This window comes from Chiloscyllium plagiosum, unplaced genomic scaffold (genome assembly GCF_037043375.1).
Source record: "Chiloscyllium plagiosum isolate Xiang-an unplaced genomic scaffold, Cpla_swu_hap1 HiC_scaffold_39, whole genome shotgun sequence".
Taxonomy (NCBI): domain Eukaryota; kingdom Metazoa; phylum Chordata; class Chondrichthyes; order Orectolobiformes; family Hemiscylliidae; genus Chiloscyllium; species Chiloscyllium plagiosum.
Window position 1 is genome coordinate 16,288,508 of NW_028270177.1, and position 27,610 is coordinate 16,316,117.

Sequence of the window (27,610 nt, forward strand, 5' to 3'; positions counted from 1 at the left end):
GTCAGTTACTGACAAAGCAGTTTATTCCACAACTTGTTGGAATAAGCTACTGCAATAGACAACAATGATCAATTGCCAATTCCAAATATCTGACATTATGGAAGATTAAATGAGATATTAAGGAGAAAGTGAGGTCTGCAGATGCTGGAGATCAAAGTTGAAACTTTATTGCTGGAACAGCACAGCAGGTCAGGCAGCATCCAGGGAACAGGAGATTCGACGTTTCGGGCACAGGCCGAAGAAGGGCCTGTGCCCGAAACGTCGAATCTCCTGTTCCCTGGATGCTGCCTGACCTGCTGTGCTGTTCCAGCAATAAAGTTTCAACCTAAATGAGATATTAAAACCAGTTAGCTCATTTAATGTTCCGATATTTTCAACATCATATAGGAACTATTTGAAAAGATAACTGGACAAGGAAAAACAGAATTCTACAGACTTGACTGTTGGCTCATGATATCCAAGTAGTATTGACCTCTACTTACGTCAAATAACAAAAATGAACAAAGAAAATTAAAGCACAGGAGCAAGCCCCTTGGCCCTCCAAACCTGCGTTGATCCAGATCCTCTATCTAAACTTGTTGCCTAATTTTCTAAGCTTCTGTATCCCTCTTCTTCCTGCTCATTCATGTATCTGCCTAGATACAACTCAAATGACACTATCGTGTCCACCTGTACCACCTCCGCTGGCAATGCTTTCCAGGCACCCACCACCCTCTGTGTAAAGGAACCTCCCTCAAACTTCTCCCCTCTCACCTGAATTCATGACCCCTAGTAATTAAATCCCCCACTCTGGGAAAAAGTTTCTTGCTATCTACCCTGTCTATACCCCTCATGATTTTGTAGACCTCAATCAGGTCCCCCCTCAACCTGTCTTTCGAATGAAAATAACCTTAATCTCCTCAACCTGTCTTCATAGCTAACACCCTCCATACCAGGCAAAATCCTGGTGAACCTCCTCTGTACCTTCTCCAAAGCATCCAAACCCTTTTGGTAATTTGGCAACCAGAACTGTATGCAGTATTCTAAATGTGGCCGAACCAAGTCCTATACAACTGTTGAATGACCTGCCAACATTTGCACGGAACACCCCGCCTGATGAAGGAAGGCATGCTGTATATGCCTTCTTGACCACTCTATTGACCGGTGTTGCCACCTTCAGGGTACAATGGACCTGACCACCCAGATCTCTCCATACATTATCTTTTCCCAGAGTGTTTCCATTCACTATATTGAACAGATTGAACTCCATCTACCATTTCTCTGCCCAAATCTATCTTTATTCTGCTGATTCTCTGACAGTCCCCTTCACTATCTGTTACTCCACCAACCTTAGTTTCATCTGCAAACTTGCTAATCAGATCACCTATACCTTCCTCCAGATCAATCTACTTCATTCATGCCAATTGTAAGAAGGCAATTATTTACTGGACATAAAAGTTGCATTTGCATCCATGTTTTGTGTGTAATTAAATAATACATAAAAATAAAATGCAGAGCTGTCTTATTGCATTTACTGTAGTGAGCATCAATATCTTCAAAATATATTTGTATTTGAACATCATTCTTTAAAAATCAGGATGACATATACCTTTTAACTGGCAGGTTCTAAGAATATTACCTTTCAGCAAGAATAAACGCTTTAATTTTCTGGGCACAATTTTTAGGGAGAAGTACAGAGTTATCAGCAGCTATTACGAAAGTTATTCTGATAGTTATGTAGTTAACTTAGTGTTTCAATGTATGCCCAGGATCATGTTACATGGCTCCAGTAACAGATAATGGTAGTGCACTGTGATAGGTTAATTAAATCACAGAGATGAGTAATGCTGAAGATGATGGTGTTGTAAAGTGATAGGTTAAGCTGTGATGGAAAGAACCAGTGTGACAGATGACTATTAGTTTAGAAAGACAAAGAAAGCCAGCATGATTGGCTATGCTAATATTATCCGATAAGTACGGGACCAACAAATTGTCTAAACTGGAGGAGAACAAAGAGCTTGTGGGGAGTTAGGGAAAACATTTTGTTGGATCCCCCAGCTTTTATTTTGCAAGATTAAAGTTTAATTTTATGAAGGATTTTCTGCATCTCCTGGTAATTTTTTATAGAACATTCAGTGATTCTTCCACAACACTTTTCAACATAAATCGTGATTTTACAAATCAGGATTTGAGTTGATGAGGCTTTTTGCAGTTGGGTTAACCTTCAATGCCTACACTTTTGATTGGCTGGACAAAGGTTTTTAATTGACATTTGACGAACTAAACTTAAATTAATAACAGAGTCATAGAGATGTACAGCATGGAAACAGACCCTTCAGTCCAGCCCGTCTATGTCGACCAGATATCCCAACCCAATCTCTCCCACCTGCCAGCACCCAGCCCATATCCCTCCAAACCCTTCCTATTCATATACCCATCCAAATACCTCTTAAATTTTGCAATTGTACTAGCCTCCACCACTTCCTCTGGCAGCTCATTCCATACACATACCACCCTGTGTGTGAAAAAGTTGCCCCTTAGGTCTCTTTTATATCTTTCCCCTCTCACCTTAAACCTATGCCCTCTAGTTCTGGACTCCTCCACCCCAGGGAGAGACTTTGCCTAGTTACCCTATCCATGCCCCTCACAATTTTGTAAACCTCTATAAGGCCACCTCTCAGCCTCCGATGCTCCAGGGAAAACAGCCCCAGCCTGTTCAGCCTCTCCTTATAGCTCAAATCCTCTAACCCTGGCAACATCCTTGTAAATCATTTCTGAACCCTTTCAAGTTTCACAACATCCTTCCGATAGGAAGGAGACCAGAATTGCAAGCAACATTTGAACAGTGGCCTAACCAATGTCCTGTACAGCTGCAACATGACCTCCCAACTCCTGTACTCAGTACTCTGACCAATAAAGGAAAGCATACCAAATGTCTTCTTCACTGTCCTATCTACCTGCGACTCCACTTTCAAGGAGTTATGAACCTATACTTCAAGGTCTCTTTGTTCAGCAACACTGCCTACGACCTTACCAGTGAGCCTGACCAGCTTACCCTTTTATTCCTGATGAAAGGCTTTTGCCCGAAACGTCGATTTTGCTGCTCGTCGGATGCTGCCTGAATTGCTGTGCTCTTCCAGCACCACTGATCCAGAATCTGGTTTCCAGCATCTGCAGTTATTGTTTTTACCTTACCATTAAGTATATAAGTCCTGCTAAGATCTGCTTTCCCAAAATGCAGCACCTCGCATTTATCTGAATTAAACTCCATCTGCCACTTCTCAGCCCATTCGCCCATTTGGTCAAGATCCTGTTGTAATCTGGGGAACCTTCTTCGCTGTCCACTACACCTCCAATTTTGGTGTCATCTGCAAACTTACTAACTGTACCTCTTATGCTCACATCCAAATCATTTATGTAAATGACAAAAAGTAGAGGACCCAGCACCGATCCTTGTGGCATTCCACTGGTCACAGGCCTCCAGTCTGAAAAACAACCCTCCACCATCACCCTCTGTCTTCTACCTTTGAGCCAGTTCTGTATCCAAATGGCTAGTTCTCCCTGTATTCCGTGAGAGCTAACCATGCTAATCAGTCTCCCATGGGGAATCTTGTCGAATGCCTTACTGAAGTCCATCTAGATCACATCTACCACTCTGCCCTCATCAATCCTCTTTGTTACTTCCTCAAAACAACTCAATCAAGTTTGAGAGACATGATTTCCCACGCACAAAGCCATGTTGACTATCCCTAATCAGTCCTTGCCTTTCCAAATACACGTATATCTTGTCCCTCAGGATTCCCTCCAACAACTTGCCCACCACTGCTCACTGGTCAGGCACACTGGTCTATAGTTCCCTGGCTTGTCCTTCTTAAACAGTGGCATCACTTTAGCCAACCTCCAGTCGTCCGGCACCTCACCTGTGACTATTGATGACATAAATATCTCAGCAAGAGGCCCAGCAATCACTTCTCTAACTTCTCACAGAGTGCTAGGGTACACCTAATCAGGTTCTGTGTTTCTCCATGGATGGGTTCACAGAGTAATATTATAAGGTTATTGTAACCAGTATTAAACAATACATAATTTAAGCCACTGGAGATCTCAAATGAGAACTGTAAGTCCCCCAGCACAGGCAAAAATTCAGAACTCTTCTTGTAAATCACTAAACCTTTTCTGCATATTATATTTGCAACTGAAGTGATTATCTTGTCAATTTTGCTTTTACTGCACATTATTCAGAATACCACTTTCATCACAGTAAAGGTTTTACTGCCATATCGTTTTTTCTGTATTTGACTTGGAACACAATCACAAATGTTTTTGATTTGGAGATGCTGGTGTTGGACTAGGGTGTACAAAGTTAAAAATCACACAACACCAGGTTATAGTCCAACAGGTTTAATTGGAAGCAAATGTTTTTGACTCCCTATAAGCACGTTAGTAACTGCATGAATGTTTTGAGAATGTCAGGATTTCAATAGTCAGGAGTACCTAACACACTTGAAAATCAGTGCTGCAGAGAATAACCTGGAGTACAAACATTATGGATTGAGAGAGCAATACATAGTTCTACTCAGAGTTTAGCATGTCCCACTTAAAAAACAAACTACAGCTCTAGTAAGGATAAACAAAGCATTGTAGCAAGGTGATGGATACCTTGGCTTCTCAAAAAATTTGAACATGCTGATATGAGGTCGGCAGAACACTCTATGCCAATCTCTGAATGAAGCTGTTATCCATGTGATTGAGAATTCAAATTAAGATCATAGTGTTTTCGGATAACAAATCACTCGACTCATCTCAACTTTGCTCAACAATAATAAAGTCACAGATGTGCCTTTTCCAGCATATTGCTCTTTGCCAATAAAGTGCTTCATAATCTGCTACCTATTTTCTCTTGTCTGCCGCCCCAGTATTCTGGAGGGATTTTAGAATTATCTTTAAACCACCTGTTCAGACATGTTTGGGCAGCACGGTGGCACAGTGGTTAGCTCTGCTGCCTCACAGTGCCAGAAACCCTGGTTCAATTCCCACCTCAGGTGACTGACTGTGTGGAGTTTGCACGTTCTCCCCGTGTCTGTGTGGGTTTCCTCCTGGTGCTCCGGTTTCCTCCCACAGTCCAAAGATGTGCAGGTCAGGTGAATTGGCCATGCTAAATTGCCCGTAGTGTTAGGTAAGGGGTAAATGTAGGGGTATGGGTGGGTTACGCTTTGGTGGGTCGGTGTGGACTTGTTGGGCTGAAGGTAATCTAATCTAAACTCCGGGGCAGGTGGGACTTGAACCCAAACCTCCTATTCCAGGAGGTAAGGACATTCCCAGTACACCACAAAAAAACCTTTTCAGAAACTTTATGTTGACTTTGTCTATTCCATTACATTTTTTAATTGACCTGTTCCCACATGGCGAGTTTTGAGAAAATTTGTAGCTCAGGTTGAGGTTCTGGATGTAAAATTTGCTCGCTGTGCTGAAAGGTTCATTTTCAGACATTTCGTCACAATACTAGGTAACATCATCAGTGAGCCTCCAGTGAAGCACGGGTGTTATGATCCGCTTCCTATTGATGTAGGAGAGTTACACACTGCAGCATGGAGGAACTACGAAGAGCAGAGGAAAATCACCGATACAGCGTATTCTAAAAGAACGGGTAGCCAATGAACACAGTCCATCGATTTCTCAGCAACAAACCCAAACAAGCAGACAAAAACATCCAGAAATCCGAGCCACTCTCCCCTACATCAAAGACATTTCAGGAAATCACTGCCAGACTACTCAGACATCTTGGCATCATGGTAGCCCACAAACCCATCAACACACTAAAACAGCAGCTAATGAATTTAAAACACCCTATACAGACAACAAGCACAACAAATGTCATTTACAAAAACATTGCAAGAACTGTAACAAACACTACATTGGACAAACAGGCAGAAAACTAGCCACCAGGATACATGAACATCAACTAGCCACAAAAAGACATGACCCACTATCACCAGTATCCTTACATGTGATGAGGAAGGACACCACTTCGACTGGGACAACATATCCATCCTAACACAAGCCAAACAGAGACATACATGAGAATTCCTAGAAGTATGGCATTCCAACCGGAACTCTATCAACAAACACATTGACTTAGACCGCATTTACCACTCTCTGAGGAAAAAAAAGCAGTAAAATGACATCACCACAGGAAATGACATCACCAACTCTCGGAAACCTAAACATAAACAGAAGCAGGTCATAACACCAGTGCTTCGTGGGAGGCTCACTGATGATGTTACCTCGTATGGTGACAAAACATCCGAAAATGAATCTTCCAGCTTGCAAGCAAACTTACACCCTGTTCAGACAGGTTATGACATACCTTTGGAGCAGGTGGGACTTGAACCTAGGGTACTGACACTACCATTGCAGCACAAAACCTTCATCCCAATAAGTATCACTTACTTAAAATGACCAATATTGCAACTAAGAAATCTTACCTTAAATGTTAATTGTTTAAATTAAATATATACAAATGGAAGATGACTGTCTAAGCAAATTAAGTGAACTACAATTTAAAAGGCGGTCAACTAATCAATTTGTTAATTTGATTATTGTTTGCTTCAAAGAATAAAATGAGACACTAGCCCTTTAAAGAATTGGTAATTCATTAATTTGGTCATTTGCATTTAGTTTGCTCCTTTAAGAGTGATGGGGTGATTTACTCAAAATAGTACAAAGAAATGTTTATTGACATTGGTGGGAGAAGTACAGTGAGGAGTTCTTCACTCATCTTACTTCTGATCTCCCACAACTGTGAAGTTTGGCTTTTGATCTCCTCCATTAACTGTCTGAAAGAAATTTGTCATTAACACTCTATAACAACCAGATCATACCTCATGTGCAATATGAACATAACACTTCACAGTTTCAATACGCAAGATTTTACAGAGCTATTCTGAAATAGTCCTACATCTGCGAAGGTTCAGTACCTAAGAATACCCATGAATGATGAAATATACAAGTGCGGAGCTCGTTTAAAGTAGGTTAAAAATAAGTTAAAAATTATGGATAAGAGATTTTTTCCTGCCGATGTTGATTTTTATTGTTATTTTTTGGCACGGACAGGCAAATTTACAATTTGTGATTTTGTGGATATACAGAGGGTATACAGTAAGCAAGAAAATACAAGTTTATATTTATAAATCACCTTTTACATATTAAGGATTTCCCAAAGTAACTCAATCAATGCATTACTTCACATGTACTGTCACTATTATGTAGACAAACAGAATTTCTCTTTGAGAGGTCAAACAATTGCAATAAAATAAAGGACAAATTAACCGATTTTACTATGATGGATAAATATTAATCAAGGAAAAAGGAAAATACCCCTGTTCTACTTCATCCACCTTAACAACCAAACATTTCAATGTAATATCTTATCCAGACACAGTACCTTGGACAACACAGCAATTCTTCTGCGAAGTATCTGAAGTGTCAATCCAGATTATATTCTAAAAACCTACAATGAGGTTTGAACTCATGACCTCCTAAACAGAGGTACGTTTGCTAAAAGATCCAACTTGAGACTACAGTATACTTCTAAGGTAGAATGTTTATTATTTGTATTCTCAGAAAATAAATAAAGTTTGTAGAAATTCAGCTGCTAATCTTTGAGCTCAACAATTAGTTCTGAAGGGTCACTGTTTGGTCTCTGAAGATGCTGTCAGATCTGCTGAGTTTCTCTGTAATTAATTAGCAATTTCTGTAATTATTAGAGTGCACTGATCTGAATGAATCAACACATCTATCAAATTTCTTGGAAGTTTGATGGGATAGGAATAAAGAAAAAGAAAATTCTTAACTAGAATGGGAATGATACTTAAGGAAAATTATAAGCTACAGAAACCAGAGTTTTGAGATATGAATGGTGTATGTCCTTCTCAATGTCAAAACCAATTGTATTGCTCTAATATTAAACACAGTTGTCTTTAAGTAAGGCCTCAAACCGCTTCACAAATTGACTTTATTTCTATTTTAAATTTTAATTTCAACTCACCCTCACGAATCCAAGAAACAAATGGTGTTGGATCAGCATATGCCAAGCACTCCATAATGGCACTTTGACCAGCAGTAACAGTCACATTCTTTGGGTGGGCAATGATGACTACATCCGTCGGTACTGATTTAATTCCTAAAAAAAAATAGTTGGACTCAACAGAAAGGCCAACAAATTAATTCCAAGTGGTCTTTTAGGTAAAACAAATTAAGAACTTAATTAGTTGACATGGATGCAATGATCTTACCTTTTTCAAATGTTTACAGAAGTGCATACATTTCCTCCCCCAACACCTTCATCAAAAGTTCTTATATTGTGCATCATTGCATGCATCAATGCTTTTAAACTTGCTCAACATTCTTACAAGCGCTCGCAGAATTTTTAATCCCCACGTTATCAATTATCACTTCTGTGCTTCCAACACCACTTGCAAATGCCTCAGCGTTTGCTAATTTTTAAAATCCCCATGTGTTATCGCTTATCACTTAGGTTCTCCGAAACTCCACTTGTAAAATCCTCAACTTCTTAACACCACAAAAGCTATTAAAGAATTATGATGTTTTTAATTTATGCACCGCATCTTTACAAGCATCTATTGCATGAAATATTTCTCCAGGACGACAAAACCTTTCCCCAAAGCTGCAATTTCCATTACCTATCAAACTGGAAAACTGCCATTTTTCTGCTGTTAAACACTGGATCAGTACCACCACTTTGCATAAATATGACTTTCTGGAGGAATAAAGTTTAACTTTTGACAAACCCATTAACTCTTACAGATTGTTTCTGCTAGTCTCTGAAACCCAACAATACAGCAAAGTAAAACACAATGTGCACACAGACTGCTTCCTCCCTCCTTGAGGGAAGAAAACAAATATATTTTCTATTCTGCAAAGGGACAATCAGATATTATTTCTGGGCAGCACAATTATTCTTTCCAATTCCTTAAAGACTACGTTTCTTTAAGCATCCACAATTTTCAAAGTGCATATTCACACATAAACTATCAGCATTGTATACCTCCCATCCATCACTGATTGACACACACATATTCAATTTAAAGCTACCATAACATGACAATTTCACTTTTTAAAACAAATAAACTTCAACCTAATAAAGGCAGTTTTCTATACAAGATCATTGCAGATACAACAAAATTTTCAGTATAAGTACGTAATAACAAAGAGGAAAAGGTTTACTAGTCCATACAGTTTGCCCATTACAACCATGAAATTTGCGCAAGGACAGGGGTTCAGGCAGCTTGTTTGAACAGTGGATTATGTTAGCAGATTTGCAAGCAAGGCCAAAATGCTTAGGTAGGACACTGTTTACAATTTCATCTAGTACGGGAGCCAGGAATAGATGCTGTATGATCAGTTTAGTGAAAACAAGGCAAAAACAGCAGCCAGGCTCATAGAATCATACACAATAGAAAAGGCCATTCACCCTGCACCGGCGAAAACTATTCTGTTCTGAGGAAGGGTCACCGAAATGTAAACTCTGATCTATCTTCACAAATGCTGCCAGACCTGCTGAGCTTTTCCAATAACTTTTATTTTTGATTTATAGCATCTGCAGTTCCTTTGGTTTTGTAGATCAACACTGATCCCACTTTCCAGCATTTGACCCATTGCCTTGAATGTTGTGACATTTCAAATGCTATTACAAATACCTGCCTCAACTATCCTCCTAGCCTGTGCAATCCAGATTTCTATCACCTTCTGAATGTAAAACCTTTTCTTCCACTCCCCTCTAAACCTCCTGCCTTTCACCTTAAAAATATGCTCCCTTGTCACTAACCCGAAGGGGAACAGCTGCTTTTTATCCGCCCTGCCCATGCCCCTCAATCGTATTCACTCTCATTCCTGATGAAGGGCTTATGCCTGAAACATCGATTCTCCTGCACCTCGAATGCTGCCTGATCTGCTGTGCTTTTCCAGCATGACACTCTTGACTGTGGTCTCCAGGATCAACAGTCCTCACTTTCTCCTCAATCAAGTCCCCTCTCAGTCTTCTCTGCTCCAAAGAAAACAACCTGAGCTTATCCGAGTTAAGTGCCCCATCCACAGTGTGCCAGCTTTCTACAGCTTCAACATAATCTCCCTGGTCTAAAATTTTATTTTACCGATTTTCTAATCAACCTTTTCACAGACGTTACTACACACCTCCGAAGTAGTTGATACTTGAATCCAGGCCTCCTGGTCCACGGGCAGGGACATTACCACTCCCACAAGAGGGTCACCCTGCTCTTATAATCTATGCCATTACTGATAAAGGCAAATGGCCCGTATGACTTCCTAACTACCCTAGTAACCTGACCTGCCGACTTCAGGGAACCATGGTCAATCAGCTCAAGGTCCCTCTATTCTTCTGAGCTTCCTAGTGTCTCGTCATTCATTGAGTATGGGCTTGGCTTGTTACTTCTTCCAAAGTGCATCACTTCATACTTATCAGAGTTAAATTCTATCTGCCACAGATCTGCTCAGCTGACCAATCCTGATGCATCCACTTGTAACCTAATACTTTCCTCCTCACTGTCACATCTACAAATTTACATATTATCCCCATACATCTTTTCTATATCATTTATACAGATTTCTATATTTTAATATTTCTATATCATTTACATATATCACCAACAATCATTGGACAAGGTGAACTCAGAGGAGGGCAGTTGGTTTCAGCTGATGATTTGTTGTGGATAAATTAAGCCAGGGTTGTCTTTACTTTCCAAGATATACTCGGTGCACTTATATTAGAGGAAAGCAAGGTCCATTGGAGTTTCATATGTTCCAGCCAGATTTGATAATCAACTCTTCAACAAGGTGTGCACAATGAATATTTATATCTGTGTCTACCGGATCCAATGAGTGAAAAAACATTAATGGCTGAATCTTATGTTGTTTTAACGAAATGTGAATTGCACAGCGTTTTGGATGTGCTTTCCACTATAAGGCCGAGTGATACTTCACACTGTACCAAATGCGACTCATTAACTAGCCATCACATCCCTATGACACTCCTCACATCCAATTCTAGTCCCAGCTTACCACATGCTGTTCCCAGTCAAGTCACTCACCAGATATCCACCTAAAGACCGAAATTCCTTGGAGTTTTAAAAGGCTGCTGTGCACTGGCATTTCTGAAGGTGCCCTCTTAATCAAGGGCATTTCCAGAAAATGTTGGAAAAGGGAAAGATGGCACTGTGATTCTCCAACAGAGACGGCACGGTGGCACAGTGGTTAGCACTGCTGCCTCACAGGGCCAGAGACCCGGGTTCAATTCCCGACTCAGGCGACTGACTGTGTGGAGTTTGCACATTCTCCCCGTGTCTGCGTGGGTTTCCTCCGGGTGCTCCGGTTTCCTCCCACAGTCCAAAGATGTGCACTTCAGGTGAATTGGCCATGCTAAATTGCCTGTAGTGTTAGGTAAAAGGGTAAATGTAGGGGAATGGGTGGGTTACGCGTCGGCGGGTCGGTGTGGACTTGTTGGGCCGAAGGGCCTGTTTCCACACTGTAAGTAATCTAATCTAATCTAATCTAATCTAAAGTAATCTAATCTAATCTAGAACGGGTGAGACCTGGAGGATTTGGTTGGGAAGATAGTGTAAAGAGGAATCCTCTACCCAGAGGACCAGCAGAGGAGGCAGCACAACTACACTACAGCAGAAACAAAAGTAGGAATTGCCAGAAAAGCTCAGCAGGTCTAGGAGCAGCATCTGTGGAGAGAAATCAGGATTAACGTTTCAGAACCGAGGAACAGTCACCCGACCTGAAACATTAACTCTGATGCCAGACCTGCTGAGCTTTTCCAACAATTCCTATTTTTGGTTCTGATTTGCAGTTCTTTCCATATTTAAACACCAAAGCAGATGTGCCCTACGTGGCCACTCTAGTCAGTGCTGTCTCCAGAGTCTGGCTTACCAGAGGTGCAATAAGGAGGTCAATAATGACTCGCATACTAATACTCTTTGTTACCTACAGTACCCTTGCTTGGTTCTTTACATGTTGCCCAACCTCCCAAACCACTAAGCACGCATGTTCTCAAAAGAGTTCCCCATCACCAAGCCCACTTGCACCAGCTCTGACAACTGTGTCACCTACTTTCACCTCATTCAATTCCTCCCTTTCTCTCAATACAGGGGAAAATAGCCCGCAGCACGGCAATAAGAGCCTGTATGGGTATGGGGGGGGGGGGGGGGGGGGGCAACACACTCGAAGACAATCAGGATCACTCCTGCAGGAAACATTCATGTACCACCAAGTACATTTCATTTCACTACAACTCTCACAGTAATCTTTTTAGTATCATTCACACCATTTCTAACCACTAATCATGGCACGTCTCTCTCATGTCTTGCACATGCTGCCAGCATCACTGTCACAATCTCAGTGAAATGATCAGTTCCAGTAGAAGCCAATTCCTTGGCCTCAAGAATGACAGTACTGAGGTCTCAGAAGAATGCTAGCCTTAGAAAATATGGAATCACAATCTGATGAGCATCTCACTATGACAGCTCTACAGATACCTCGGATAAAACTGGCCAGGTTGCTAAAGGACTGCCAGAGACCAGATAGCTGCTCAGCTCCAGGCAGTAAAGGGACTACAATGTCGGAAATCAGGGACTTTATTCACATGCACATGGAGGAACAGGAGCAGCAAACATACATAAGATACAATTGCCTTCATTTACCAGAAGCTGCGGTCCAGCCAGACATGCAAACCCCTGGCTGCCTCTATGGACAGTAGCCAGCTGCCATGGACAGCTAGGTCCAACACCACAAGTCTGCTGAAAACGCACACACAACTGTACTCGATCGCTCCTGCCAGTGGTCCTCAGATCTGAAAGCATGGCAACAGGTGGCAAGGACTCCAATAGGAATTCCTGGTGCCCCTTCCTCACAAATAGACAGAGGCACCCATTCAGAGGTGGAACCATATGTAGCACCACCACCAGCAGTCCCACTCCCGACGTTTCCATCCTGGACACTCTAAAGGTAGCTGGCCTCTCCACCCCCTCACAGCCAGCCATCTTCAAAACTTAGAATTTCATGCAAAGGAAAACTGAGTTGCCTCTAGCAAGAGGATGTTTGGCATGTTTGACTCGTCCACACACAAACATGCCTGGGGTCACCCAATCAAACTTCCAAGACCAATATGCTCCATTATGAAGAAGGCACTCTCCACTCCAGATGTGGAATCAGGGACTACACAAAGACTTACTGGTAGGAAGGTGACTAAGAAAAATTATTGATCAGACTATGAGGTGGCACAGGCAACAATGCTTTGTATATTATGTGGCGCTTTTTTGTATAAATGTCACTACTTTAACTTTACATTTGATGTTGCAGCATCTGGAAGCAAGAGGAATAGGGCATCTGGAAGCAATAGGAATAGCCCAACGGGAACTAATTAACAACCCAACTGCTCCTGTTAGTTCCATTGGACCTTATCCCACAATGTCTCTATTCTTTCTCTGGCCTCGGTGACTTAAAATTATTGGTTTGAATGAGTTGGTCAGCAAGGCCTGGGACAGTGCAGAGCAAACAGGAGGTCAATGTATGACAACATCCAGGGATTAGGGACCCTGTAAAGTCTTTGTCCTGTACAGAACATGGGTCTGTGTGTAATCTTGTTTTCTTTTAAATACCCCCATGCCAGTGGGCTTTTCCTATCCCCTTACTCACAGATCAAGGCACTTCTCCTACCCACTCAGAGGGTGATCACAGCTATTTTCTGCATACTTTTGATTTCCAGCATGATGAAGGTGAGCAATTCTTGACCAGTAGGTTCAAGCCTCCACCTCTACATGTCAATGAACTTCCAAAATTCCCACCCTTCCTGTGAACCACATAGACTTCACACTTCCCCAGGTTCCCAGCCAGCACATCTACGGGAGTCTGCATCTGCCCACCTTTCCACCCTAGTCCTTAGCACATGCAGTGACCATGTTAGATGTGGTCATACACTATCCAACCTGTCTGAAGCCAGGGTGCTTCTGACCATGGCGAAAAACCCTCTCACAAGACTCCCTTACCATCCATGATTTACTGTGTTCTCCCCTTGCACATACTTTTGCCCATTTTCACAGTTGTCATAACCCCTATTGCCCCAGCTTGTCATCCCTCGTCTCAAAGAATTATTGCCAAAGCCCCTTGGTGTGGCAGTAGCACCCTTGACCACCCCTCGTCAATCTCCTTTTGTCCTTTGTGAGAGGGCAGGCCTGCAGGACAGACATGGCTCACCTCTTTGAACACCCCAACTACACAGTCCCAGATAAGCAGCTCCCAAAATATGCCTAGTGTATATACAGTTCCCTGACTGTGTTAGGCCTAATGACCTATTACCTACCCACCCACCCACAATGCTTACTGTGTAAGCTGATGACTCACGGGAAAGCTAGAGACTGGCATAGTATACTGCCATACAGCAAGGCATATCCCCCTTAACAGAGGACTGCTGCCAGCAAGGCAAGTTGTCTTGCCTTGTGACTGCAATAAATGGCATGGGAAGACAAAGGCATGCATTGTACAATCATGCAGGCAGACACTAAGTGAGTGAGCAATAAGATAGCAAGCATGGGGGATCTAAGATGGCGGCGATCTGAGAAGAGCAGGACGGTCCTTTAACCCACCCAACCCAGGTCATCAGGATATCTTGGGGCGTTGGAAAGACTGTGGAGCCCCAAGAAACATTTAAAAATTGACGTACCTGTATTTTCAGCTGTCCAGAAATGCCTAAAAAGGGAGGAGGCGCATCTGAGACCGGGTCTGCAGCTCAGCTTGCAGCAGCCTGGGAGCCAATTACTCTCCAGGACCTGGTGAACCAGCTCTCGAAATCTCGCGAGATGTTGGGGAAAAAGATTGAAGAGAAGCTGGCTCCTGTCTCTCTCATGCTGCAGAAGCATGAGCAGCAGCTGGGAGACCTGGAGAAAAGGACGAATGAGGTGGAGCACAAGGTCACAGTGGTGGAAGCTGATGCCAGTTCATTCAAGGAAGAGATCCAAGCCCTGAAGACGCAGGTTCGTAATGTGCATGACCAAGTGGATGATCTTGAAAGCAGGGCACGAGAAAAAACATTCGGATCATCGGTCTGCCTGAAGGTAAGGAAGGTGAGCAGCCTGCAGAATTTGTTGAAGATTGGCTTCCGAAATTCCTTGACTTGGAGACCGGCATGAGAGGATTGAAGATAGAGAGGACTCACTGGGTTGCAGCGTGGAGGTCGGGTCTGGGTCAACGCCCTCGTCCTTTCCTGGTGCGGTTCAATCATTACCAGGATAAGGAGAGAGTCATGGAGGCTTCCAGACTCCAGGGGAAGGATCTAAAGGCCCTAATTTACGAGGGGTCTAAGATCATGCTTTTTCAGGACTTTTCAGCGGCGGTGATCCAGAAACGAAAATTGTATGATGGTGTCAAGAGAAGACTGAAGGAGCTTGGGATTCAGTACTCCCTGAGATATCCGGCAGTGCTTCGGATCACCGGAGATGGATTGACACATCGGAGAAGGCAAGAGACTTTGTGGACAAACTAACCTAAATTAAACAATTGTAGTATGTATAAATATCGTTGCTTGGGTATGCGTTTATCATTCTGTAAAAGAAATGGAGGAAATCCGGTTGGAACTTTGTTTCTCCCCCTTTTTTTTCCCTCTATTGATAATAATTTGGTTCAAACTATGTCTGGCGGTGGTTAAGATGTACATTTTAAATTTCTAAGTTAGGACATACCAAAGGATCAGTGGGGTATTTATTCCCCCTCTTTTTATAAAAGAATTTTTAAAATTCATATTGATATTCTACGGGATGTTTATTCGTTTTAGCTTGTGCTTGCGATGCAGCTCGAGCTGGGAGAAGTGAAGGTGGTTGAGATGGTTAGATGTCTATTTATGGGCAGTTCGGGACAGGTAGTTGCCACCTCCAGGCAGGGGGTGGGTTCCCCTACTCAGTGCTATTGGCGCTTTATATGTTGGTTTGTTTTCTGGTTTTTGTTGTTTTTTATTTTTAATAATTTTGTATAGTATGTTTGTTAAATGTAGTGGTTTTAGTTTATGTAGTTTTTATATTTGGTGGACTATGCGACACTAAGGCTCAACAATTTGTGGTTCAGGTTAAATGTAATTGCAGAAGATTATGGCTAATGATTTGATTAAATGGTGTAACTGGAATATCAAGGGAAGTCACTCACCAATTAAGAGGAAGAAGGTACTCTTGAGTCTTAGAAAGGAGAAGGTGGATATTGCTTTGTTACAGGAGACACATTGGATGACATGGAGCATCTGAAATCACAGCAGAATGGCTTTGACCGAGTTTATTTTTCATCATTTAATACCAGAAGTAGGGGAGTGGCTATATTGGTTAGGAAAAATCTCTCATTTAAATTGTTGGAATGTGTTAAAGACACATACAGGAGGTTTGTAATTCTTAAAGCAATGATAAATGGGGAAGAATATGGTATTTTAAATGTTTATTTTCCCCCAGCTCATCCTCTTAAATTCTTGGTAGATGCTTTTTCTAAACTGATAAGTCTCAAGTCTTGGCACATCATTATAGGGGGAGATTTTAACTGCCTCATGGACCCCAGAATACATAGGTTGCCTAAAGGTCCCTCGATACCCTCTGCACAAACTAAACAGTTATTGGGTTTGTGTGGGGAATTAGGTAGGGTTGGTGGATGTCTGGAGGTGTCTCCACCCGACAGGTAGGGATTTCACATTTTTCTCCAATCTGCATAGATGTCACATGAGGATTGATTATTTTTCTGACCCCTGCGGTAACCCTGGATCTGGTGACATCCTGTACGATTGGTAATTACCATCTCTGATCATGCTCCAGTGTACCTCATAGAGTCATGGTTAAGATTAAGGATATTACAGTGGATTCAAGGTACTGGTGAATGGACCCTTTTATTCTCATGGACAGTAAGTTTGTGGAGTATTTCTCTAGGGAATTTCGGGCATTCCTAGACATCAACATAGGCTCGGTTGATAGCTCATCTATTCTCTGGGAAACTGCCAAAGCTTATGCCAGGGGTTAGTTATTTCATATTCCACCAGTAGGAAGCGGCAGAAGGGTGAGCAGCAACGTCTCCTTGAAGCACGGTTGAAGGCAGCCGAGAAGGCCGATTTTGACAGACCCTCGTTGGTCAAACTACAGAGGATTACGGCACTGCGGTTTGCACTAAATTCCGTGCTCACACAGACAGCAAAGAAGGAGCTGGCTTTTACAAAGCAAAGGTTATACGAGCATGGTGACAAGCCAGGCAAATACTTAGCATACCTGCTAGAAAGAGAAGTGCCCCACAAACCATTACAGCAATTAGGGAAGGGTCTGGGAACCTAACATGTGATTCTAAAAAGATTAATGTGGCGTTCCAGAGAGTCTAAGTTATATCAGTCTGAGAATTGTGAGGAGGGGCAGGCGAAAATGGAATCCGTTTTTAGAGATTTGAAGCTCCTAGGTGAGACTCCCGCACAACAGTCCTTTCTCAATGCCCCATTATCAGAGCAAGAAGTACAGGAAGCTGCGAGGCAGCTTCAGATTGGAAAGGTGCCCGGTCCTGATGGACTTCCCAATGAATTCTATAAGGAATTTATAAGTATACTGTCAGGCCCGATGCTGAATATGTTTAATGATTCATATAGTCATGATTGTCTCCCACCATGTCTGAGAGAGGCCAATATTTCACTTATCCTTAAAAAAGAGAAGGATCCGGAAGACTGTGCTTCATGCAGGCCCATCTCGCTCTTAAATGTGGACTTTAAGTTCCTCTCTAAGGCTCTCACGTTAAGACTGGAGACTGTGTTACCCTCTATTATTAAAGAGGATCAGACGGGCTTCATAAAGGGTCGCAGATCCTCCAATAACATTAGGAGGCTGCTTAATGTAATTCAAGCATGCCAACAGCAGTCAATACATGGATTGGTGATTTCTTTAGATGCAGAGAAGGCATTTGACAGAGTTGAGTGGCCGTACCTTTTCTATACTCTAGACCGGTTTGGTCTGGGCAAAGTTTTCATAAGATGGGTAAAGGTTCTCTACAGTGTACCTCTCACGGCGGTCATTACCAACGGGGTACGATCAAGCAATTTTAATATTTCTAGGGGCAGCTGGCAGGGCTGTCCCCTTTCACCATTACTTTTTACGTTGGCGATTGAACAGTTGACAGAGGCCATTCGTGGGGATCTCAATATATCAACTCCAGAAGTGGGGTCAAAATTACATAAGGCCTCGCTGTATGCAGAAGATGTTCTAATTTTCTTGACAAATCCAGCAGTCTCAGTGCCTTGCCTGATACAATGCATTCACATGTTTGGCGCTTTTTCAGGGCATAAGATTAATTTTGCTAAATCAGAGGCTATGCCTATGGGTGGTCTTACAAAAGAGTTGGCTCTTGAGAGTGACTATAGATTCCCATTTAGGTGGTCACAGGGGGGTTTTGTGTATTTGGGCATATTCATTACTCCAGTTCTGGACTGGCTGTTCAAATAATTTTACTCAATTATTTGAAAAAATTAAACAAGACCTCCAAAGATGGGAGGCACTTCCAGTCTCATGGTTGGGTCGGATAGCGCTTATTAAGATGAATATTCTCTCTCGTTTGCTATACCCTATACGGATGCTCCCCCTGATTTTCAATAAACAAACACTCAGGTTGGTTCAGCTCCTTTATCTGGTACAGTAAATGGCCCCGCATTAAATTAGCCAAACTGCAGTTGCCTCACAGATTTGGGGGGGGGGGGGGGGGGGGGGGGGAGAGGAAGAGTAGACCTTCTGGACATTACAAATTACCAATTAAGCTCGCTTTTGACCTACGTGAGTGATTGGGTTTGTGAGGATCCTCTTTCAATATGGCTAGATATCGAAGCCTCCCAGGCAAGGTGCCCCCTTATCAGTTTGCTGTTTTTGGACAAGGTGAGGACAGTCAGGGAATATTGCCACAACCCAATAGTCATCAATACTGTTAAAGCATGGAGGGCAATTCGGCAGAGGGAAGGTAATATAGGCAAAACATCTTTCTTTACACCTTTCGTGGGTCTGCCGGATTTTCAACCAGGTATGATAGATTCAGGATTTAAACGTTGGGCAGCTAGGGGTATATCTTGCATGGGTGATTTATTTGAGGGAGATGTAATGATGTCCTTCGATCAGTTAGTACGGAAGTACGAGTTACCTAATAGAGACCTCTTTTGTTTTTTTCAAGTTAGGGATTTTATTAAAAAAAAAGACCACATTTTTGACTGATCCCTACAAATCTGACATAGAAAGAGGGGTACTAAGGGCTAAGAGTACACTGTCTGTCAGTACTCTATATCACCAATTGGGGGTGCCACCTCAGATGAGTCTGATCAACTCTGCAAGATGTGGGAAAGAGAGCTGGGTGTTGAAGTTTCTTCAGAAGCATGGGAGGATATTTGGGAGAATGCAAGGAAGATATCAATTTTCAATAGGACCCATGCTTTACAGTTGAAGATTCTCCACAGGGTCCACTTAGCCCCAGACCATTTGTCAAAATTTAAACTAGGGGTATCTTCAGCATGCCCCAAGTGCAAGGTCTGCACGGGCACTCTTACCCATTGTCTTTGGTCTTGTGACAGGCTTCAAACATATTGGAGCGCTGTGGTGGCTGCAATGGAGAGGACTTTACGTGTAGGAGTGGAGAAGGACCTTACTTCGCTCCTTTTGGGCCTACCCATTGTATTTCCTGCAGACGCGCATAAGAAAAAACTTTTCAATATTCTTACATTCTGTGCAAAGAAGAACATCTTGCTAGGTTGGATTTCCGAAAAACACCCAGGCCTGTCGGGTTGGCGGAAGATTGTTATGGAGCATATTCCCCTGGATTCTCTCACAAATATGCTACACCACAAAACTGAGAACTTTTACAAGACATGGCAACCCTTTTTGAAATACCTGGACACAGATTTATCTGCCACACTAACAAGGGCTTTTATATAGCCGTAACGATTATGTTTCATGAGTCCAATATCCAGGGAGGAGGAACTGTGAATGCATGTATGTTTTGTTTGGCTGAGCTATTACTATTTATTTGTTTGTTGTTAGGTATTTATTTAGTTAAATAGCTAGTTTAGATTTTTGGTTTTAGTTTTTTTTAATTTTATACTTCTCTATATATTATATACATTCGTTAAGGAGGGTGGGTTGGGGAATTTTTTTTGTTATTATTTGGGTTTAGCTTTGTACTATTTTTGTATTGTTTTGAATTGCATTGTTTTGTATTTGCTGGAATATTTAAAAATCTATTTTTTCTTAATAAAACATATTATGAAAAGAAGAGAGCAAGCATGCAGCCATGAGATTCACCTTCATTCACTCCTCGAGCAGCGTCTTTATCCACGCATATAAACTGTCCCTTCTGCAGTCTTTCCTAATTGCAGGTACTCCATGCAGTGCAAGCCTGTACATTTCTAGTGGCTTGCAAGTGTATCAGAGAGTTGCCATAATGATTCAGAGGATGCTATTTAGTCAAAAGCAACATGGAGGTCCTCCCGAGCAAACGATGAGATAAAATCACCTGGCACTCATTGAGATTTCCACGTCAAAATTTCTTCAAATCTAGCCTGTTCATCACATTTACTAAGATAGGAAGTTGAATATTAATGAGGTGAGCTTGGGTATGAACAAGGCACTTAACAAGCATCAACCCCTTAAGTGGCAACTCACATCTGCCTTGCAAAAAACCCACATTATATGTCAAAAGGTAGTAATAGGCCAATTCTGCCACAAACCTCAACATAGCCCACGTCACTCAAACCCTTATAAGACTCTACTCTAAGTAATCATTCCATAGCAGATGTTTTGCTAAGCCAAGGAAAACTTGACTTTATCCCTGTGCATTTAGGTAAGGGTTTAATGCTAAATGGATGTCAACCCAGTGTAAAATCTGCCAATATAAAATTACCCTCATACATGTTATCACACCTTTGGTTTGCCCCATACTGCCACCTAGGCAGTGCCAAATTGGTCATTTATATACAACCTAAAGAAAACAGTTTTTTCTTTTAAATCGTACCTCTCGAAGTAACATCTAAAAATAGGCTCCCAAGAAAAGGTTAGATCAATTCACAGAAAGATCAGTACTTTGTCATTTTTATTCGTCCGTGGGTTGTTCCAATTACTTGGCCTTAGCTGGGAAATAATAAAGTAGCACAACAGCCCATTTGCAACATGATATTTACAAATATATGCTCAGTCCTTGGTTTCTGAAGAAGTTAATGAGCTTATTATCTGTAAATGATATGGAAGATTCATTTATTTTACTAAAATCTGTCTCCAAGTTTCTAATGGCTGTGAAAATATAAATTAATACATGCTGGTAATACTCGGCAGCCAACAAATTATAATCCAGTAAGAATTTATTATTGTGACAAACTGCCAAGTGCTAAATTTTCATTTTAATTATCAACCAACAGCAAATTATTTTATTCATGGAAGGTATCAAATAACAACGGTCTTTTTCCAATAAGCGATTTCTCAACCGAGTACAGCATTTTGCTCCACATGGTTTATATTTACAGCTGCGCTGACAAAGGCATCCTTCTTTATGTTGTATTGTGAAACATTCATCTGACCTACTGTGCAGCCTGAGATCATTGGTGGAAAATCTTGCTAAGCTCCCTCAACCTCCCCCTCAACATTGTTTCCTACCTTTCCCTTACTTAAATCTAGTTCTTGCGAATTAAACTCTTTCCTTCCTTGCTTATATTTTGCATGTGGCAAAATGTGATGGATCCAAACCCAGGCAGTCTGTAGTCTGGCCACTTGAGAAAAAAGAAACATGTTTCTATTTTTCAGGAAAGGCTGGAACTGCAATTGGGGGCTATTATTTCAAGGAAAACTAGCTGCTGCTGGCCTGGTTATAACTATAACTACAACTACACATATTTCACCACAATATCGTACCAATATTAAAATGATAGTATAGTATAATTAAATGCACAGAAACAAAACACACATTACATCAGGCATGGTTAGCTTTCCTTTGGCTTTTGCTGCCAATTTCACATTTTAATAGTAGTACATCCCAACTGGTGCAGCCATTTACTGAGAAATGTAGGGAGAATACATCATTTCTCAAGCATGAGAAACTTTGCTATCAAAATGATACGTTTTCATATGTGTACAACTAGATTAGTGCTATTACTTGAATCAGTAAAAAGTGTGGACTGCTGATGCTGGAGATCAGTCAAGTGTGGTGCTGGAAAAGCACAGCAGGTCAGGCAGCATCCAAGGAGCAGGAGAATCGACGTTTCGGGCATAAGTCCTTCATCAGGGATCAATGAAGGTTTCTGATGAAGGGCTTATGCCCAAAATGTCGATTCTCCTGCTCCTCAGATGCTGCCTGACTTGCTGTGCTTTTCCAGCACCACATTCTATTACTTGAATCACTCAAATAAACACTTTTATTATTTAAAGTGACAACTTAAGCATCCTTTTGCAAGATCTTAGCCATAACTTGTGTTTTGAGCAAAGTGGGCAAATCATTTATTGCTAATCCTTATGGAGACTAAAACCAGTAAGAGTCAACATAGGAAAGACAAGGAAAGAGGACCTGTTTGGGGATCATCAGGAACTAGGAATTAAATTAAAGAACAGATCCTCAACAGTTATAATCTCCAGATTATTACATGAGCCACGTGAAAATTGGCATAGTGACGTGAGAATAAGGGAAGTAAACATGCAGAAAAGAAGGGTTCCATTTCATGGGGCACTCGCATTAGTTTGGAACAGGAGGAATCTCTATCTTTGGGACTGTCACCACCTGAGCTGAACTGGGACTAATGTTCTAGCAAAAAGAGTAAATAGGGTGGTCAACAGGACCGGGGAGGGGGAGGGCCTTAAAACTCCAAGAAGTATAACAAAGCAGCAGGTTAACCTCTGTGGGGGTGGATTGAACTGCATGGAAAAGTATGAAAATAAAGGAGAACTCAGGAGAGGTTACTCAAGTTCCAAGAACACAAAAAGAACAGAGTATCTAGAAAGGGTCAGAAATCTTACTTCAAGCACATAAGATAAAGGGATGACAATGACAAGAGGGATGGTAAATACAGGATTGAAGGTGTTATATTTGAATGAACACAGTATACAAAATAAGGTAAATGAGCTTGTGGCGCAGATTAAAATTGGCAGATATGACAAGGTGAGCATCAATGAGGTGTGACTGCACGGCGATCAAGACCAAGAGTCCAACTAACCAAGGATGCACATCCTATTGAAAAGACAGGCAGGTGGGCAGAGGGGTGGGGTTGTCTTATTAATAAAAAATGGAATTAAATCAATTATGTGGAATCTGTGTGAGCAGATTTCAGGAACCGCAAAGATTAAAAAAAACAAAGTGGGAGTTACGTAGAGGCAGTAGTCCAAACAATACTCAGGATATGGGGCACAAGATACACAAGGAGATAGAAAACGTGAGTAAAAAAGGCAAGGCTACAGTTATCATGGGGGATTTTAATATGTTGGCAGATTGGGAAAAATCGGGTTGGGGATAGTGGATCGCAAGAAAAGGAATTTGTGTAACGTCTACCAATGGCTTTTTGGAGCAGCTTGTGGTCAAGCCCAGTAGGGAATAGGCAATTCTGGATTTAGTGATGTGTAATGAGGCTCCCCTCTGCCCACCTGCCTGTCTTTTCGATAGGATGTGTATCCTTGGATATTTGGCTCCCAGTCTTCATCCCTTGATAAGGGAGCTTAATGTGAAGGATCCCTTAGGAGGCAGTGACCATAATATGATAGAATTCACTCTGCAATTTGAGATGGAGAAGCAGTAATCAGCTGTTACAGTATTACAGTTGAATAAAAGCAACTACAGTTGCATTCCTCTGCAACCCACGATATAGAAAATCACACTATGGAAAACCGTTCACGTTAAGCAAACAATTCCACAGTTTGCCAATCACGTTATAGCCAATTTGTGTTAAATAAATGCTCATTATAACAGAACAACTGTACAGAGGCATGAGTAAAGAGCTGGCCAGAATAGACTGGGAGGGGAACCTAGCAGGAAAGACAGTGGTACAGCAATGACAGGAGCTTCCGGGAGTAATCTGGGAGACACAGCAAAAAAAAAAATCACCCTTAGGGAAAAGAAGCGTACTAAAGGGATGACAAACCAACAACGGAAGTCAGGGACAGCATAAAAGCAAAAGAGAAAGCATATAATGTGGCAGAGGGTAGTGGGAAAGTCTACAAAGACCAACAGAGGACAACCAGAAAAGAAATAAGGAGGGGAAAGATTAAATAGGAAGGTAAGCTAGCCAGTATTATAAAAGATTCCAAGAGTTTCTTTAGAGATATAAAGGATAAAAGAGAGGCAAAAGTGGACATTGGGCCGCTGGAAAATGATGCTGGGGAAGTAGTAATGGGGAACAAAGAAATGGCAGGGGAACTGAACAAGTACTTTGCGTCAGTCCTCACAGCGGAAGACATGATTAGCATCCCAAAAATTCAAAAGAGTCAGGGGGTCAAAGGTGAGTATGGTAGCCATCACCAAGGAGAAGGTGCTAGAAAAACTGAAAGGTCTGAAGAAGAGGAGGAGGAGAGGTGACCTAATTGAGGCATACAAGATAATGAGAGGCATAGATAGAGTCGATAGCCAGAGACTATTTCCCAGGGCAGAAATGACCAACACGAGGGGTCATAGTTTTAAGCTGGTTGGAGGAAAGTATAGAGGGAATGTCATAGGCGGGTTCTTTACACAGAGAGTTGAGAGAGCATGGCATGCGTTGCCAGCAGCAGTTGTGGAAGCAAGGTCATTGGGGACATTTAAGAGACTACTGGACACGCATATGGTCACAGAAATGTGAGGGTGCATACATTAGGATCAGTGGTCGGCACAACATCGTGGCTTGAAGGGCCTGTTCTGTGCTGTACTGTTCTATGTTCTAAATAAATCACCTGGACCAGATGGACTACACCCCAGAGTTCCGAAGGAGATAAGTGAAGAGATAGTGGAGGTGTTAGTGGTGATCTTTCAGGAATCACGAGAGTCAGGAAGGGTCCCAGAGAACTGGAAAATCACGACTGTAACCCTCCTGTTTAAGAAGGAAGTCAGGCAGAAGACAGAAAATTATAAGCTGATTCACCTGACCTCAGTTGTTGGTAAGATTTTGGAGTCCTTTTTGGAGGATGAGATTTCTGAATACTTGGAAATGCAGGGTAAAATAGAGCAAAAGCAACATGGGTTCATGAAGGGGAGGTCATACCTGACAAATCTGTTATAAAACTTTGTGGAGGTACCGAGCAGCATTGATAATCTATTTACTTGGACTTTCAGAAGGCCTCAAACAAGATGCTGCAAAGGAGGCTGCAGAGTAAGATAACAACACATGGTGTGAGAGGCAAGGTACTAGCATGGACAGAAGATTGGTTGTCTAGCAAGAAATAGAGAGCGAGGTTAAAAGGGTCTTTCTCAGGATGACAGCCAGTGACTAGTGGAGTTCCGCAAGGATCAGTTTTGGGACCACAACCTTTCACTTTATACAATCATGATCTAGATGAAAGAGCTAAGGGCATTCTGGCCAAGTCTGAACATGATACAAAGATAGGTGGCAGGACAGTTAGTAGTGAGGAGGCAAGGATGCTGAAGGAAGATTTAAACTGAGTAGGAGAGTAGGCAAAGACGTGGCAGATAGAATACAATGTGAGCAACCCTGAGGTCATGCACTTTGGTACGAAGATTAGAGACATAGACAATTTTCTAAATGTGATAGAATTCAGAAATCTGAAGTGCATAGGGACTTGGGAGCCCCAATCCAATATTCCCTTAATGTTAACTTGCAGGTTGATTCGGTAGTTAAGAAGGCAAATGAATGTTGGTATTTATTTCAAAAGGACTAGAATATAAAAGCAGGGATGTACTTCTGAGGATTTATAAAGCTCTGGTCAGACCATATTTAGAATATTGTGAGCAATTTTGGGCCCCATATCTAAGGACCTGGACCTGGAGTGGGTCCAGAGGAGGTTCACAAGAATGAAACCAAGAATGAAAGACTTAATATATGAGGAACATTTGAAGATTGGGATGAGGGAGGATCTAATTGAAACTTAGAGAACACTGAAAGGCCTGGATAGAATGGACATTGGGAAGATGTTTCCATTAGGAGAGACTAGGACCTGAGGACAGAGTCTTACAGTAAAGGGAGATTAGGAACGGAGATGAGGAAAAACTTCTTCAGCCAGACAAGTGTGAATCTGTGGAATTCATTGCCGTAGAAGGCTGCGGAGGCCAGGTCTTTGAGTACATTTGAGAGATAGATAGGTTCTTAATTGTTAAGTGGATCAAAGGTTACAAGGAGAAGACAGAAGAATGGGATTGAGAAACGTATCAGCCATGATTGAATAGCAGAGCAGACTCAATGGGCTGAATGGCCTAATTTCTGCTCCTATATCTTCTGGTTTTATAATAGAATATTCTTTATGGTTTTAATTTATGTCATTTAAAACAGAGAACCATAAGATTAATTTAAAATTGTACTGACTGAAAAAGAAAGAAGTCTGGTTATGCCTTAAAACATACATCAATATTGCTTGCTTAGGTCGTATGGTCTTCTAATATCACTCATCAACTTCTAACAACTCAGGTCAGATTCATAATGACAACTTTTCAGTTCCAGTCATCTGACCTAATTATCTCCTTACGTGGATCAGTGTCAAAGTTTGACTGTTATGCCCGTGAAGCATCTAGGGATAGCCTATGAAAGTCCAAATTGTTGTTGCTGTTACCATATCCTACTGAAGATTTGAAAAATTACCCAACAAATTATTGAAGAATGGCAAGCCCCTTATAACTAATGTGAGATTTAACCTGGTATTGGTGGCTAGAATATCAACAAAACGTATTTGTGTATAACTAATAATCTTACAAACTGATACCTAAGTATTCATATTTTACTACTGGCAAAACTATTGCGTCATTGACAATTATTTATTCTGATTTTCTGACATATTAAAAGGGAGCCATTCAATTTCAAAAGTTAACCTGTTTGTTTTGATATCTAACTAGGGATAAGACAATTGGTTGATGTGACTAGGAACTTGTAACAATCCCAAATGGTTCAATAAACCGTCAAACGGAAGAATGTCCGAAATCCCCTTAACAAGCTTGGCATGTAAATTAATCAATTGTTTGATTAATAGATTAAAGATACCACAGGTGGTCTGGTGGTGGGGAAAAAAAAGCTGTTCAGTTGTGCGTGATGTGAAAAAATTTAAGATTGATCTAAAAATCTTTTGTTTTTAAAACATGTTCACTGCTGTGAATGGGCAGCACAGTGACTTGGTGGTTAGCACTACTGCCTCACGCACTGGAAACGGGTCGGGTTTGTTTCTTCCCTTGGATGACTGTGTGGACTTTGCATGTTCTCCCTGTGTCTGTGCAGGTTTCTTCCGCGTGCTCTGGTTTCCTCCCACAGTCCAAAGATTCATAGATTAGATGGACTGGCCATGCTAAATTGCCCATTGTGTCCACAGTGTCCATAGTGCAGTCTAGGTGGATTAACCATAGGAAATACAAGGCTACAGGACAGAGTAGGGGTTGGGTCTGGAGGTGCTCTTCAGAGGATCAGTAT

The 27,610-nt window shown here is 41.7% G+C and overlaps 1 protein-coding gene across 2 annotated transcripts in view; it reads right to left on the bottom strand.

Moving 5' to 3' along the window:
* The window catches only part of igdcc4 (immunoglobulin superfamily, DCC subclass, member 4), a 160,121-nt gene that overhangs the window by 69,572 nt on the left and 62,939 nt on the right, over positions 1–27,610 (bottom strand). For both annotated transcript variants that reach the window (XM_043677316.2, XM_043677318.2), the window contains one exon: positions 8,027–8,161. In XM_043677316.2, coding sequence (XP_043533251.2) covers positions 8,027–8,161 — 135 coding nt within the window. The remainder of the gene's footprint in view (positions 1–8,026; positions 8,162–27,610) is intronic.